Source organism: Trichosurus vulpecula, chromosome 2 (genome assembly GCF_011100635.1).
Source record: "Trichosurus vulpecula isolate mTriVul1 chromosome 2, mTriVul1.pri, whole genome shotgun sequence".
In the NCBI taxonomy this organism is placed as follows: domain Eukaryota; kingdom Metazoa; phylum Chordata; class Mammalia; order Diprotodontia; family Phalangeridae; genus Trichosurus; species Trichosurus vulpecula.
In genome coordinates this window covers 263,733,081-263,750,456 of record NC_050574.1, presented here as the reverse complement: position 1 = coordinate 263,750,456, position 17,376 = coordinate 263,733,081, and the positions used below count along the sequence as shown (strand labels likewise).

The window sequence follows — 17,376 nt, the reverse complement described above, 5'->3', positions numbered from 1 at the left end:
GTCACTCATTAGATTAAAAGCAGTTTAAGGCAGGAGTTGTATTTTCTTTCCTTGGGACTTGTCACATACTAAGAACTTTGGGCTAATTAACTTACTCAGTTTTAATTCCTATGGTACTAAGAAACCAGAAGGCATCTTAGACAAAAGCAGTATATCAGTATTTAAATGACTCAGTGTAAGGGCAACAACACTGACATACCCAGAATGGCTGCTAGTGCAGGTTTTTAGATGTGCTTTACTAAGGAAAGCAACTAATATGTAATTAAACATATACATAATTTACTTAGTTCAGGGGAAAAAGTCAGCACCCTGAACTTCAGAGAAAATACAAACAAAAACTACATGCAGAATTACAAGCAGAGAAAATATCGCAAATCAACAGACAGGGTTTCTACCTGTCTGACCGTTATGTACATGCACAGTTACCAGAGAGAGAAGCACCAACATCTGGGCTTTCAAAGCGCCGGTGGGGGGTGGAGGTGGGGGGCGGAGGCAGGGGAAGGGGCAGGGAAGGAGGAGGCAGTCTTTAATGGCTAGCCAGAGTCCAGTCTGGCTAAATCACAGGAACACTCTTCCATTGACTGAGCCACCAAAGTAAAAGCTCACCTATCACAATATATACCCTTTCAGCTAATAGACTCGCTGCCTAATTATCTTATTAACAAAAGGTGTGGAACCCTTCTACAAGCAAACTTCCCCTAATGGGCTCCACATGTTAATGGACAGGGAAGATCTTCCTTACATATACATACACACACACACACACACACACACACACACACACACCATTAACATTACACTCAGGCAGGTAAAAGTTTGACTTGTCATATCAATAAGTCAGAGTCCGATTTAATTAGAACTGAATGAGAAAGGTATATTAAAGTTAGGCAGCCTCATTTAAAAGTCAGCATTTGTTGAAAGAACATCAGATTTGGTATCTTGTCACAGGGCCTCAATATCATCATTTATAAAATAATGATAATGACACTCACAGGACCTACAGGATTATTGCTAAGAATAATGTTGTATACCTCTTAACTGTTGTTGTTCCATGATCTTTAACACTGAGAATGTTTAATAGGAACTTTCTGGGTGATTTTGACTAGAAATTATATGAAGGAAAGCACTCCAGAGTCACTAGATGCCAAATTCTCAAGGGCTCAAAATTTAAAGGTATAAATAAGATTTCTTAAAATTATGAAACTCAAAGAAAACTCACTTATTTGCTGCCACAGCAGCCACAGCTCCCAGTAGAGCAGGTTTAGTCATTTTTCCTCCAAAACCTCCACCAGCCCGTCTCATGTGGCACATTATTCTGTTTTTGGGAACACCCAAAGAGGAGGCCACTTTTTCCTATGAGTCAGAACATAATCCGTTAGATGCAGCATGATAATTGATCCAGAGCACACACTTCAGATAAGCTGCTTGCTTACTTGCTAAAATAGAAATATTTTTCTTCATTCAGATCTAATGATCAGCATAAAAACACAATCAAAGCCCTCTAGTTATATTTCTCCAGGAATTAGAAAGAATGTTTATTTGAATAAGGAGCTATAAACTAAGGAAAATTAATAAATTACAATATTTCTTCCATCTGTGCAATACAAATATTATCTATTAGCATTATTATCATCATCATTATTATTCCACTAAAATCCCATTCTGGTACTTCTTAATGGCTCAGAGGTGAGCCTGACTATGTCAGAAGAGCTTTGATTCTGGGAAGTATTATATCAGGGATGGGGAACCTGCAGCCTTGAGGCCACATGTGGCCTTCTAAGTCCTTGGGTGTGGCCTTTTGACTGAGTCCGAATTTTACAGAACAAATCCATTTATTAAGGGGATTTGTCTTGTGAAGTTTGGATTCAGTCAAAAGGGGTACTTGAGGACCTAGAGGGCCGCCTGTGGCGTCAAGGCTGCAGGTTTCCCACCCCTGCCCTATACCAAGCCCTATACTTTGATCTGGAGACAATCAGCCCCAGCCAAGCTAAGGACCATTAGGCTCAATTCCAAAAGTCATTTTCTAAGGAAGAAAGGGATTATGACCTGCATTCTTGAAACATTTAACATTACTTTCCATACTTTCTTTTCAGCAATAATAATAGAACATGCAAGCAAGGAAAAAAGAGGTCATTATAAGTTTTCCCCAGCTCAGCCAATTCAAAACGTGTGCAAGGGTAATCATCTTTCCTCTTTTGTGTCAGATTGGGTCATCAAAAAGCCTTTTTCTGCACAGTCGTAAGATGTATTCATACTCTTATAGCTCCTAAGCATGGGATTGCAGTAAAGGAGCTGTGTCTCTTTAAAGAAGGTACTAAAGTACAAGTTAGTAGCCTGTGTAAAAACCTCCATCACCCGTTAGGGTGAGTTTCATAGTAAACAAGCAAACCTTGGAAGAATGCATTCCCTTCTCACACTACTTTTTAAAACCCCTAGCTTCCTTCAAAGGTGAGCTCAAGGGCCACTCTAACTACTGGAGGCCTTTCCTGATCCTCTTGGCTATTACTATCCTCTTTCCTGAAATTACCACTTCTTTACTCAGTATTTATTTTGTATTTATGTACTTGTGGTTTCCAGTGCTTTGTTTTTGCCTTTGTATCCCTTGGGCCAAGCACCTTGGGTGGCACATAGTAGGCACTTAATGTTTGTTGATTGACTTATAAAATTGTAATGTCATACATATTGGAGGAAATTAGTGAATTAAATATGTCATTAAATGCAGCAAAGGAAAATGTATAAATTGTGGGGAAAATATAAATGACAATCATATAAAGGAATTTTACTTGAAACTGCCACAGAAGCAATGTGGCATTATGGACATATAGAAAAGCAGGTTCAATTCAGGAAGTCCTAGGGTCATCTTGAAGAAAGCTATCTAGACTTGGTATTTCCAGTTGATCTTACATTTTCCTGAACCAGGGTTGGGGAACCTGCAGCCTCAAGGCCACATCTGACCCTTTAGGTCCTCAAGTGTGGCCCTTTTACTGAATCCAAGGACAAGTTCTTAGGACAGATTCCTGTCCTAAACCCTCATAATTCAACTGAAATTGCTCTCTCCAAAGTTACCAATGATCTCTTAAGTGCCAGATCTAATGGATTTTTCTCAATCCTTCTTGACTTCTCCATAATCTCTGACACTGGTGTCACCCTCTTCTCCTGGATACTCTCTCTCCTCTGTGTTTTCTTAACACTGCCCTCTCCTGGTTTTCTTTCTACCTGTCTGGCCACTTCTGAGTCTCTTTTGCTGGATTTCCCACAAGGTCAAGCCCACTAACTGTGGACAGCCCCCATAAGTCCCTCTTGTACCTTCTTCTTTTCTTCCTCTACTGTCTCACTTGGTGAACTCATCAGTTCTCCCGGATTCAACTATGATTTCTATGCAGATGTTTCTCTATTTATCCAGCCCTAACCTCTGTCCAGTCTCACATCAGCAACTGCCTATTAGACATTTAAAACTGAATGTCCCATAGGCGTTTCAAAACAGAACTCATCTTTCCCCTCAAACCTGACCCTCTTCCCAATTTTCCTGCTATTATCAAGGATACCACCATTTTGGCAGTTATTCAGGCTCAGAGATATCCTAAAAACATCTAATCTAAAAAATCTAAGTCAGGCTGTTTCTACCTTCACAGCTTCTCTCTTAAACATACCCTTGTCTCCACTCACGTAGGTACTAACTTGGTCCAAGCCCTCATCACCTAATTCTCCTTATTCAACTCTCTCCCCATTCTAACCCATCCTCCACTCAGCTATCAAAGTTATCTTCCTAAAAGTTCAAGTCTGAACATGTCATGACTACCTTTTCCTTCCAAGATCAAATACAAAATCCTATGGTTGGCTTTTAAAGCCCCTCACAACCTTATCCCTTCCTACCTTTCCAGTCTTCTTAATGTACTCTATGATCCAATGACACTGGCTTCCTTGCTATTCTTACACAATACTCCATCTCCCAACTCTGTTTCTTTTTATGAGCTGTCTCCAATTGCCCTGGGATGCTCTACTTCCTCACCTTCACCTCCTGACATCCTTCCAGACAGCTCAAAATCTCACCTTATGCAAGAGTTTTTTCCCTTCCTGGCCTCCCCTCCCTCTCTGAGATTGCTGCTTATTTACACTGTATATACCTTATATGTATATAAATGCTTGCATGTTGCTGCCCCATTAGAATAAAACTTCTTGAGTAAAGGGACCATGTTTTTGCCTTTTATACACCCTCAGTATTGCAGGTTCAGCCTCTATCACATTGTAAGTATTTAATAAATGCTTACAGATTGTCTAATTGACTTGGCTATGTGACTCTTGGCAAGTCACTTAACCTCTCAGCAACCCAGGAGACTTTCTAAGACTACAAGTTGAAGAGCAGCTCTTGATCCACACTGGTAAAGGGAGTTTCCCCATTGAGAGTTCCCCTAAAATCACAGATCCAATCCAAAATTTAAAAATAAAATAAACTAACATAGGTATTAGAACAACGAATTGAAAGAATAGTTCTAGACACCATCCATGAAAGTAGTTAGCAGCTTATATACACAAAACCTAGAAGAAACTAAGGTAGACAATGAAAACCAAACAGTCAACTAACAGAAACTTTTATAATATATTTAAAATATGCTCTGCCCATTTTTTGCATTTCCATTTGACTTGACTGCTAGAGGAAGTTTAATTTTAAAAGGAATTTTCAGTCTATTTATCCTAGGTAAATGTTGCAGTTAACATCCAGAACAAGGTAGACTTTTGGTGGATAGTAAATGGAACTGGGGAACATGGCAAATTACATTTTGTGGATTCATGATTTTTCAAAACAGCACAGTTAATGTAAACAATGTTTTAGCCAAAGGTGCTATATATACTTTTTGGAAATAAAATTCTAAAGCTAGAAAAATCTTTATTCTCTCTAAAAGTAAGCATCTAGACTGAAGAGTGGGGAAAATGACATGAAAATGAAATATTCTGGCAACTTAGGATTCCATATCTATAAGGGAACATCTGCAAAAATCCCAATCTGTCATGGAGTCATTGGGTGACTGAGCTAGTCATTGTTCTTCTTGGGCCTTCCATTCAATTATCTGTAAGTAAAGGGAGTAGAACAGATGATCTCTAAAATTCCTTTTACTTCTGCCATTCTATGAATTTATTTCTATTAATTCCCTGAGCACATATGCTGAGATTCTACAATTCTATATGGAACAAAAGAAGGACAGAATGGTCAAGCCTAGTTTTTGTGAACTACACAGAAAGTTGAGATTTGGAGATTCTGACTATCCTTTAGGCTTGCTGCTCCACCTCTTGGCAAAAGCAACTGCTCTTCCATATCCACAAACTGAGGAAATTACATACATCATTACAAATTCAAATTCACAAGAAATGATAATTCTAAAGGACCTTACCTGCACCAATGCAGCATCTTGGCTTGATACATATATCTCCATCTCTTTATCCTCTGTCTTTGGAATCACAAGTACGCTCTGTGTTTCCATATAAAAATGTTCCTGTCCACCCATATGTACCTCACCTATTACAGAAAGGGAAATAGCCTAAATTGGTAGTCTAAGGAAAAATAAACTGACATGTACAATAAAGAAGAATATGATATATTTTTGCAAAGTTGAAAAAGTTCTCTTTTTCCAGATCCTATGTAGGTGATTCCCTTATATCTTAAGGAATAAGTATAAAGGATAATTAAAGACAATCCATCTCGTTTCTAGAGGCATATCTATTCTTCAATCTGCCCCTCCAGTATGGCCAGAAAGACCAGAAATCAGTTTGGCAATTTATTAGACCTAACTGGGAAGGTAAGTTTGCTTAAGAAAAAGAATCGCACTCTAAAACCAAATACAGGGACACATCACTTCTGGGATGTCAGGGAATGCAGTGTTCTAGTTAAATGAGGGTTATTCCATTATTCAGTTAAACCGTCCAGAACAACAAACATCTCAAAATCTTCCATCTACGAACCATAAATCTTCAATTTATTCATCAAATGGATAAGCTATCAAGATAATGTAAAGACACTTGAAAAACATATAATAAAAATGCGCACTTCGGTTTGTCTCTGATGGAAGGGGCAGGGAGGGGAAAGAGAAGGGAATATGCATGTATAGAATTCTTGCTATTTGTCAGACAGTGTGCTAAATACTTTACAAATATTATCAAATCTGACTCTCACAAAAACCCTGGGAGGTAGCTACTCTTATTATCTTCATTTTTCAGTTGAAGAAAATGAGGCAAATAGATGTTAAGTGACTTGTCTAGAGTCACATAGCTAGCAAGTGTCTGAGGCTATATCTGAACTCAGGTCTTCCTCATTCCAAGCCCAGTGCTCTATCCATTATGGTACCTAGTTGCCTCCAACGACTTCAGCTAATTAAGAATAAACTGATGAAGAATTGGGTGAAGATAAGAAAATTTCCACAAAATTTCATCTAACTACAAAACAAAGCAAAAGGAAAAAAAGGAGAAAGCTTCAAAAATGCATGGGAAATAAGAGTATTTGGATACCAAAGACCACAGAAACAATTGAATAATAGAGAACACTGGATAGTTAGCATCCAAATAGCTCTTGACACTCTGAAACATAGGAAACATAGAATCATAACTATGGAATCATAGGTTTGCGACTGGAGGGGCCTTAGTCCAACCCTCTCATTTTACAAATGAAGAAAATAAGAAGAACAGTAACAACAGGTCCACCACCACCAATAATTAATAATAATAATGATAAAAACTAACATTTAAAAAGCACTTACTTTGTCCCAAGCACTTTACAATTACTTTGTCATTTGATCCCCACAACAACCTTGGCAGGTAGGTGCTATTATGATCCCAGTTTTACAGATGAGGAAACTTAGGCAAACAGAGATTAAGTGGCATGCCTGCCCAAAGTCACTTTGGCAGAGCCAGTATTCAAACCCAGGTATTCTGGCTCCAAATCCTGACCCCTTTCCACTGTATACCACATTGCCTCCAGTCTACAATAATGATAGTAATTCAAAATAATGATAGCTCATATCTATATCTATCTACACACACACACACACACACACACACACACACACATATATATATATATATATATATATATATATATATATATATATATATATATATATATATATATATATATATTGCTTTAAGGTGTGCAAAGTGCTTTACATATACAATCATCTGCCAAGTTTACAGCAATCCAACCAAGTAACTATATTGATGCTTATTACTATGAGCTACCATAAAACATGTATCTTATTGTACCCTTAAAAATAAAATAAGAAAAGGATGCTTTTAACAAACATAAAGTGGAAAAGCTATGGCTACTTTCAAATTGAATTTATAGTTCAAGAAGATGGGAATGGTCCTATCAGTGAGATAATTGGAAAATACTTGTCAAGTTATTAGTGATGAAAATACAATTCTCAGTTTCTCTCCTATACCCTCAGTTCACTAAATAAAGCTAGAAGAAGCTTTTCAGTGCAGGTTCTTGAGCTCAGGTTGTATTGGCAACCAAAAATGGGCTCCTTAGCACTTAGTCAACAAGTGCCCTTGACTAGTTTGGCTTTTTCCCCTGAACTGAATGCTGTTTGTATGTTGGACTGTTGTAAGCTTGTCGGCCCCTTCACCTTGCTTCCCTTGCTTAAGCTGATGGAAAGAACCTGTGCTTTCCCGGTCAACCCCTTCACCTTGCTTAAGCAGATTGAAAGAACCTGTGCTTTCCCCGTGTACCTTACACCCCCGCAGAAGCTGGATGGTTAAAAGCAGCTCCCGTTGGAGCCAGAGGCTGCTACAGCCGCAGCCGCAGCTGAAGCAGGAGCTGCCAGTAGCAGAGCTGACCTACGGGAAGAAGCTGAACAAAGACTTCAGGCCAGTGGGTAATCTTTTTACCATAGAGGGGGAAGCATGATTTTGCTTTACGCAATCATGCTTCTCTGTAGCTTCCTGGTTACTCTTTCAAGGCATACTTATTGGGCCTGGAAGCTTTTGATCAATATATCAAAATGGGGTTGCTGGTTCATGGGTTGGTTACTGTGGAGCCTAAATATATGTTTTGATTCTTCTGCCTTCTACTTTGAGAGTTTCTTATATCCGGCGGTTCCGAACCTTTCAGACATGTTTATGATCCTCTTTGAGATTATAAACTCTGCCCTCCTAATACACAGGTTCTCTTGGGCTTTGAGACTGAACTTCCATTTTAAACCAGGTTCACCAGCTACTGATCATCTAGATATCTAGATTTTTTAAATTATCTAATAATTTCAATAATCTATATCTTTATCCCCTTCCATTAGAATTCAAAGTTAAACACATGAAAGTTATTTTTTAAATATTATTTTGATTTCCCAATTGTATTTAAAAACAATTTTTAACATTTTTTTTAAATTTTGGGTTCCAGATTCCTTCCCTCCCCCCTTTCAAACTACCCTCCCTGAGATGGCAATCAGTTTCATATAGGTTATATATGTGCAATCATGCAAAACATATTTCCATATTTGTCATGGTATGAAAGAAAAAAATATATGAAAGCTCTAAAAGAACCATTCATTAAAATATCCTTCCCATCCTACTGATCTGCTGGGTCACAGGAAGTTACCTTCAATGATTTGATCAACAGTCTGAAATGCTTCCTTAATGTTTCCTTGTTCTAATTCTTTTTCTGGTCCAATGAATGACTTGTGATTTACTGCATCCTATAGAGATAAAAGCAACTATAACAAACTAAACAATCAAAACTGTGGCACAATTCAAGATTTCAGGCATTTTATATGTCCCATTCTCATCTAGCACATAAAACCATGAACAGCCAATAGATTCACAGGCTTGGGCCATCGTAAAGACCCCTCTCATGATATTTATTTACTTATTCACTTAGTTTTTGTTTTTCTTGAATAAGAAACACACACAGAGTAAGTGAGGATACAGGATTCTTGTGTTCAGGACTACAAATGAAACTTATCTAAAGGCTCTTCAAATGGTGAATATATTGTTCTCTCCTGAGGGGATCTAAAAGAAATGGCATAGAATGAGGCCCGGCCATTTCCTCTCGTTTACTCCACCAAACTTCCTAAGTATCCGCAGCCGTACGGGTTCCATGGATGCCAATGAAGGCAGCAAATAGACTGGAAACTTTACATTGACCCCTCAAAAACTGGACTCACAGCCTTTCCTCTCGCCAGCTCCCTGTGACTGTTGGGATTTCTGATTTTGACCCAGCTTTTACCGGAATTCCTGAGTTCTGTGTGGCAATTTTTTTTGTTCCCACATTACTCTGCTCCTGAGACCAGGGAGAGTCCACCATAGACCGCGAAATGAGGATAATAATAGTGTCTTACAGGGTTCTTGCAAGTTCCAAAACTTTAAGTGCTATATAAATGTTAGCTATGATTATTGTTATTTTTAACGTAATTTCATTAGTACAATAGAAATGACAAACTTTTGAATGTCTAGAAAAAGTAGATTATCATAGACGACTGGATGAATCCTGACAAAGGGACTAAAAACACTAAGTGATTCAATATTCTCTTGAGACAGTGGAAAATACAAATACCTTAATTGTCACAATCACTGGCTCCATGTCTTCATATACAATGTTCACCTTTTTAGCTGCCTGCTTGGCATGAAAGTAGGAATCAGCTGCCACAGCACAGACAATCTGTCCCACGCAAATTACCTGCAGAACAAGCCAACAATGTAAGCTAGGCTAGTTTCAGAGCACCCATAACAACACTCAGCTTCTGACATGGTAAAATATACTAAGTTTACAAGTCTGAAGTAAAAACAAAACAAAGCATACACTAAAAATGTCCTTGTACCCCTCAGAGCCTGCGGAACCCAAGCAGCGGCCGCGAGTCGACGCCATGGCTGCCGAAGGGGCCGGGCCGCTGCGAGGCTTCGCCCGCCCCCCCCCCCCCCCCCCCGGTGCCCAGGTGGCATGTGTCAGTCCCGAGGCCCCGGGTCCCGGAGCGCGCCCTCAGGTAAATTTTTCCATAACCTTATGGAGAGAAAGGACTTTCAGACATGGCTTGATAACATTTCCGTTACATTTTTTTTTTCTGACGGACTTGAAGAAAAATGAAAGTCGGGATCACCTGATTAGCCTGAGTGGAGCAATACAGCTCAGGCATATCTCCAATAACATAGAGACGCTGCTCAAGGGAGACTTCCTCAAACTTCTTCCCCTGGAACTCAGTTTTTATTTGTTAAAATGGCTCGATCCTCAGACCTTACTCACATGTTGCCTCATCTCTAAGCAGTGGAATAAGGTTATAAGGTATGGCAGACCGCCTGTAGAAAAGGGCTGGCAGACAGATGATTCCGTTCAGGATGCTTTGCATTGGAAGAAAGTTTATTTGAAGGCAATTTTGAGAATGAAGCAATTGAAGGACCATGAAGCCTTTGAGACTTCATCGTTAATTGGACACAATTAGTGCCAGAGTATATGCCCTTTACTGCAAGGATGGACTTCTCTGTACAGGGTCAGTTGACTTGTATGCAAAACTCTGGGATGTGAGCATAAGACAGTGCATATGTGGCATCCAGACCCACACCTGTGCTGCTGTGAAGTTTGATGAACAGAAACTTGTAACAGGATCCTTTGATGACACAGTAGCCTGTCAGGAATGGAGTTCTGGAGCCTGAACTCAGCACTTCCGAGGACACATAGGTGCAGGTGTTCAGTATGGACTACAAGAATGAGCTTGATCTGTTGGTGAGTGGTTCTGCCGACTTCACTGTGAAAGTATGGGCCTTATCAACCGGGACATGCCTGAACACGCTCACAGGACATACTGACAGAGCAACCAAGGTGGTTTTACAGAAGTGCAAGGTCAAGCCTCTGTTGCACAGCCCTGGAGATCGCATTCTCCTCAGTGCCGACAAGTATGAAGTCAAGATTTGGCCGATTGGAAGAGAAATCAACTGCAACTGTCTGTATCTGAAGATCGAAGTGTCTGTTTGCAGCCCAGACTCCATTTTGATGCCAAATATATCCTATGTAGTTCGGTCCTAGGACTTTATCAGTGGGACTTTGCCAGCTATGATATTCTCAGAGTTATCAAGACTCCAGAGTTAGCAAATTTGGCATTACTTGGCTTTGGAGACATCTTTGCCCTGTTATTTGACAACCACTATCTCGACATCATGAACTTAAGGACAGAGAACCTGATCAGTCGCTGGCTTGAGTACAGGAAGTCAAAGAGGGGTTTAAGTTTCCTGGCAAATGAAATGTCATGGCTGAATGGACTAGATGGGCAGAATGATATGGGTTTGGTTTTTGCCACCAGTATGCCCAACCACAGTATTCACTTGGTGTTATGGAAGGAACATGGTTGAAGATATGGACAACAGCTAAAAAAAATAACTTTGGGTGCTGAGGCTGCTAGTTCTGATGCAGCCTCTGTGGGAGCTGATTTTGCATGAACCAAAGTTCACACCTCATGGTATCATCATGCAGTGCACAATCATTTATTTTCCTGGGTGAGAAGTGATGGGGGAGTGGGAAGAAAAGTGGGGGGAAAGGGATTATTTTATTGACATAATGTAACACAGCATGCTAACAGTCTACACCATTGAAACTCATTTGTACTTAGTTACGCTTGTCATCATAAAAGAACAAATTCGGGGCCTATCTTTCTTGACTGGAGTATTGGTTTAAAGAAAAGCAAGTTAAATGGTTTACAAATCTGCTAATAATTGAATATGAAATCCCAGTGAGTGACTAAAGATTTTTTGCCTTGGTCTTTTTTTTTATTTGAGGTAGAAGAGAGGTGTCCTAGAACTTATAAACCACTAAAGCTGGAAGGAAACTTCCTGATAATCTACTATAGGCTCAGAGAGGGTAAAGGATGTGCTCCATGCTTTTCTCTCACGTGGAGCTTGCATTTTATAGGAGCCATAGTTACAAAGACTGCTGATGCCTGTGATTTCCATGAAGTCTCCAGATACAACCAGTTCCTATGATAATTTGTCATCCTTTATTAAAATCAATTCATGGGAGGTGAATCAGCCGTAGAGACATTTTAACATATAGGAGGTATTTAGGAAACATTGGGGGAAAAGAGAAGACAGACAAAATAACCATTATTTTTGGTTCATGCCAGTTTCTAAATCTAATGCCTCACTCATTCTATTATTTTAACAAACATAGCCACTATGCGCACTACATTATGCTAAGGGCTGGGAAGGATAGAAAGACATGTAAGACATGGTTCCTACCATCATAGAACCTAAGGTCTAGAAGTGGAAGGTAAGATACGTACCCAGATAAAGATAATTTAGAATGTGGTAAGTACATAAAAAGGAGCACAGAGTATTGTGAAATCATACGAAGAGATCGCTTCTAGCTAAATGACCAGAGAGAGCTTCATTGAGTCTGTAGTATTTAAACTAGTAAAACATGACGTAAGGTCAATTTAGGATGGGAAAGAAAACAGTGTTGGGATCTAAATAATAACCTTTTTTTGAGCTAATTATAATTTTAGCTCTAACTTTTCCTTCCTATTGACCATTTGAGAAAGCATATCCATTTTACAGTTGGGAAACTGTAAAGGCCACTGATGTATGAAATTAGAATATGAAATGTGCATGAGAAACGTGAAATAAATGCCCTTAAGAGTTCAAAAGAAGTCAGCTTTTGGTTGAGAGGATCAAGGACAACTCATGGGGGAGGGGTGATGTTTGAGCCAAGTCTTGAAGATGGGTAGGATTTTAACTGATGGAGACTGGGGTGGGGGGTGCAAGATGTGTTTAGTAAATGGGGATGTTGGGAAGGGAACACATTTATTAAGTATATCCTGTATGTCAGGCACTGTGCTAAGCATTTTACAAATATTATTTCATTTAATTATATTTACAAATATTTATACAGGTATTTACAAAAATCATTTGATTAAATGGTAAGCAGATCTGTTTGAGTGGAGCATAAAGCACTTGAAAGACAGTAGACTGAGACATATTTGAAAAAATAATTTGAAGTCAAATTGTGTATTATATTTAATGCCAAGTTATAGAGGTTGAACTTAATTGGTTAGACAATGGACAACTGCTCAAGGGTTTAAAAAAAAGTTATAAGGAAATAAACGCAGCTGTGCTTTAGGTTTACTCTGACTTCAGCGCAGAGCCAGGGAGTCTGATCAGGACCCTGTTCTAATTGTCCAGATAAGAGGTAATGAGGGCCTCACTTGGAGTGATGACAGTGGGAGTGTAGAGAAGGGGATATACAAGATCTCACATGGGACTATGCATTCTGGGCTTTTCCTACCAGAGTATCATGTTTGTATTTTATGTTAGAGGCAACAGCCGTGTTTATTGAGTAGGAGAGTTGAATGGTCAGGCCTGCACTTAAAGCACCTTGGTAACTTGTAAGTAATAAAGTTGTATGAAACAAAAAAAAATGTCCTTGTAGGAATACATTCCAACAAGCAAAGTACCTCATCCTGGGCATACAGCCTCTCTTCTTCATCACCATTTTCAGCTGGAACATCTTGAGCTGTTATTACATCAACTACTCCAGGCAAGGCAAGAGCCTCAGATGCATCAATTGAGCTGAGAAGAGAATATAAGCGTTAGAGACAGAGTGGAAGATGGAACAAAATCTCTACCAATCATGGATTCCCTCAAGTGCGCTCATATCACCAATGAATGATTCCATACTGAGAATTCAATTATAAACTGCAATTAAATTATAAAGGATAAATTAAAAAAATCACTGCATGAGTTCATGGTTTCTTTTAGGGAGTGATGAAAGAGAAGGAAAAGCTTATCATCATAATTCATTGCTCCCATACTCCTGATATAATCTGAAAGAAGTTGTTCAGTTTTTGACACCATAGGAAAAGATCCACTGTGAGTGTCCATTTAGAGAAACAAGCTAAGGATCCCATGAGCTAAGAAGATTATATAAAACATTCCATCCCTCTTTAAATTGTCATAGTTTTAGACAGTAATTACTCCCCATTTAGAGATGAACTTCTCTTCCTTTGCTTTACATAGCTTTACACTTTCATCCACTTCTGTCTCCTGACAATCTCTCCTCTCCCTCAAAGCTAATTGACCTTAGATGCCACTTCCTCCATAAGGCTTTACTTGATGCCCCTTACCCCAACTAAAAGTAATCCCTCAGTCTTTGAACGTTGAAAGCCACTCTTTTCTACCTTTCCTGTGCCCTCAACCTTTTTCTAGTCTGCATTACATTTATTTATTTAAATTTTTCATTCTCCTATGTTAGATTTAAGGGAAATGGAAATTGTATATTAATTCATCTTTGTAACCCCAGCACAGTACAGCACACATAGAAAACATCTAATAAATACTTTAATTAAATTCTCATCTTACAATTTGTCTTTTTATTAAGCAACATCCCAGGACTATCTTTCAATATAAGGCAGTTTAATTTACATAAACAGAAAGCTATGACTCCAATAATAGTTGAATATAAAATTGCATCTACCAACAACAGGGGGTTTTCAATATTTCCTCTATTAACTTACATGATTTTTGCATGAGGTCTTGTACTGGTTACTACAGCTAGGAAGAGTTCTTCATCTATAGCAGGCATGTCATCACAAAATACGGCTTCCCCAGTGGCATGTTTAATACCTGATTGGTGCATGACTGGACGGCCAACTGGATCTTGGGGTGACTGATGCGAGTCTACACACTATGTTTAAAAACAAAAAAAAACTAAATCCTAAAGTCTAAATATTCATAGCATATTGATCAAAAGTACACACTTCCGAGACTAAAACAAAACAATAAAAAAGCACATTAAAAAAGCACATAAAGCTTTTCAGTTATAAGCCAGTTCTCTGTAAGGTATATGTCTCAGCTCTATTGTTATTCCCCACATAGTTTTAACAATATCAAAGTACCTCAGAATTAGGAGAGAGATTAGTGCTTATCTAGTCAAATCCATATTTGAACAAGAATATATTATATAATGTGGCTGACACATGAGTTATTGAAATAACCCATTCTACTTTCTTAGGAAGCTTTTCCAGAGATCATGATGAAATCTGCCTCCCTGCCACCAAAACTCTACAGCTCCAAAAAGATCAAGTCTCCTTCCTTTGTCACATGACAGCCGTTCAAGAACATGAAGTCAGTTATCAGGCTCTTTCAAATCTTCTCCTATAAGAAGAACTTCTCCAGTTCCTTCAATCTACCCATAAACCATCATGATCTAAATTCAATGCACCTTCCTAATTAGTATCCTCTGGACACTCCCCAATTAATCAGTGCCCTTCCTGAAATGTGGGGCCCAGAATTGAACCCAATACTCCAGATGTGGTCTTACTAGGGCAGAGCTCAGCAGGACCACTACTTCCTTTATTATGGACATGAATACATATCTTAGTGTACCCTAAAACTACATAGGATTTGTTTTGGTGCCATATCATACTGTTGCCTAATCTTGAGATTGAAGTTGACTAGAATCCCCAAATCTTTCTCAAATTGTTATGTCTTCACATCTGCTCCATCTTATTATATTGGTGAAGTTAATTTTTTTTGAATCCATGTTAGGACACTGCATTTATCTCTTTTTATGTTGTCCCTCCTATAATGAGCTCAGTTGATCTCCCTGCTTCTACTCTTTCTCCTCATTAATATACTCTTTATGTAATTGCCAAAATAATCTTAAGACATGGGTCTGACTATATCACTCCTTTTTTCAAAAATATTCAGTAACTGTTACTAAAATGTAAACTCATTAGCCTCGTCTTTAAGGCTCTCTATACTCTAGTTTCCACCTATCTTTCCAGCCTCGTTTCATGTTACTGCCCTTCACAAATGATATTTCATTCTAAGTTCATGATAAGACTTGATCCTTCTGCTTCCATGCTAAGGCTGATCTTCATGCCTGGAATGCACATCTTTCCTCATTTGTCTTAGTTCAAGATTTACTCCAGGTATTTCCTCCTTTGTGGAGCCTTTCCTGATTCCCTCTCCCCTACCACCACTTCCTAGTTGTCAATGTTGATCCCCTCCACTGGTAAACATAACTATAGTGATAATGAATTAAATTCCTGTCTAGAAAACAATAAATTTTTAAGTTAGACTCAGGCATGAGCTGCCATGCCTGTTGTAATGAGTTGACATGACTCTTAGAAGGATAATACATTAAAAAAATTCCACAGCCATAACAGATACATAATATTTCCAGTGTTTAACTTGCCATTTTATTTTTCTAGAGAAATTAAATCCACTGACCTCATAAGCCTGTGTCCCACAGGGTATGGTTAAGGGAAAGTCTTCCAGGACACTTTGGAATTCATTGGGGGCATCAGGATATCTGAGGTCCTGAAAAAAGAATATATTCACTGCTTTAAAATAGTTCTGGGAATTGTGAAATCAATTAACCACCAATTCATGGAGAAAATAGATATGAGTTGGATTAACACCAAGTAGGGTTTTGAGACTCATTCAAGACTCTTTCTCTAAAATCCTCTATTGCTGTAGCAAGTAGCTTTAAAACACAACTAAGGGTAATTTTTGAAATTATAAACAATTATACATCATTAAAATTCCTAACAATAGATCAGGAGTGAAACAAAAATTGCAAAAACAAAAACCCTCTGCTCATTGATAAAAATGATTTTGATCACAGTAATCAAACTCCTACCTTAGTCTTGCAAAAATTAATGACAGACACATAAACAGAAACACATTACCCTAACATTTAATTCCTGCAACACTTCCAGGTAGAATTTGAAGAGGAAACTGATCATGAGAGTTCTTTTGTATTCTACCATTCCACCAGAAGATGAGGGTGGGATAGTCACTTCATCTAGGACTAGCCTGCAGGCCTCGTCTAGCATCTCCTCATTCCAGACCCTAGATGAAAAAAAATACCAATTTAGTCCAGTAAAACATACATAAAGTATTTGTCAGAAAAGAAAATGTAGTTAAATCTTTTTTTTAATTACTTAAATGAAAGGTAACAAAATCTTCATATAATAATAACATAGGAACATATTCTTCTACAGTAAACTTAAATGTATCTATGATCTTGTTGATGTGGGTCCTCACTCTAGCAATATGAGCTGCAATCTATCCATGCTTCTATATCCTATACTCTTGTCCATGTCCCTCCATAAAGTCTCCATAGAGGTTCTACCCAATATACTGGAAGTCTTTAATATTTTGTGGGTACTGATGTGGGCTGGGCATCTTTTTTCCCTTTATTTTTGCTATGTGACCCGCCCCTCTCCTTTTCTAGTCACATATTTTCTTGGATACTGTCTTTCATACAAGTCGTTATATACATCATGATTGGTGATATGTTGTAGCCTATGTAAGCCCACCATGCATTTTTTCACTGCCATTTGTATCAACTGTAATTTTTTCTCTTCAGATCATAATATTCCATGAATTGCAATCATACCGCACCAT

The 17,376-nt window shown here is 38.4% G+C and overlaps 1 protein-coding gene and 1 pseudogene across 4 annotated transcripts in view; one reads left to right on the top strand and one right to left on the bottom strand.

Moving 5' to 3' along the window:
- The window catches only part of LOC118837935 (aldehyde oxidase 3-like), a 103,442-nt gene that overhangs the window by 37,530 nt on the left and 48,536 nt on the right, over positions 1-17,376 (bottom strand). Inside the window, exons 15-22 of one of the 4 annotated variants that reach the window (XM_036745088.1) lie at positions 16,656-16,818; positions 16,195-16,284; positions 14,475-14,644; positions 13,416-13,530; positions 9,536-9,658; positions 8,582-8,678; positions 5,388-5,512; positions 1,220-1,353 (exon numbers count right to left, since the gene is read on the bottom strand). In XM_036745088.1, the coding sequence (XP_036600983.1) occupies positions 1,220-1,353; positions 5,388-5,512; positions 8,582-8,678; positions 9,536-9,658; positions 13,416-13,530; positions 14,475-14,644; positions 16,195-16,284; positions 16,656-16,818 (1,017 nt within the window). Of the gene's footprint in view, positions 1-1,219; positions 1,354-5,387; positions 5,513-8,581; positions 8,679-9,535; positions 9,659-13,415; positions 13,531-14,474; positions 14,645-16,190; positions 16,321-16,655; positions 16,819-17,376 lie in introns of all 4 variants that reach the window. The other 3 variants (XM_036745087.1, XM_036745086.1, XM_036745089.1) reach the window with 3 other exon arrangements.
- LOC118837937 lies at positions 9,905-11,319 on the top strand (annotated as a pseudogene).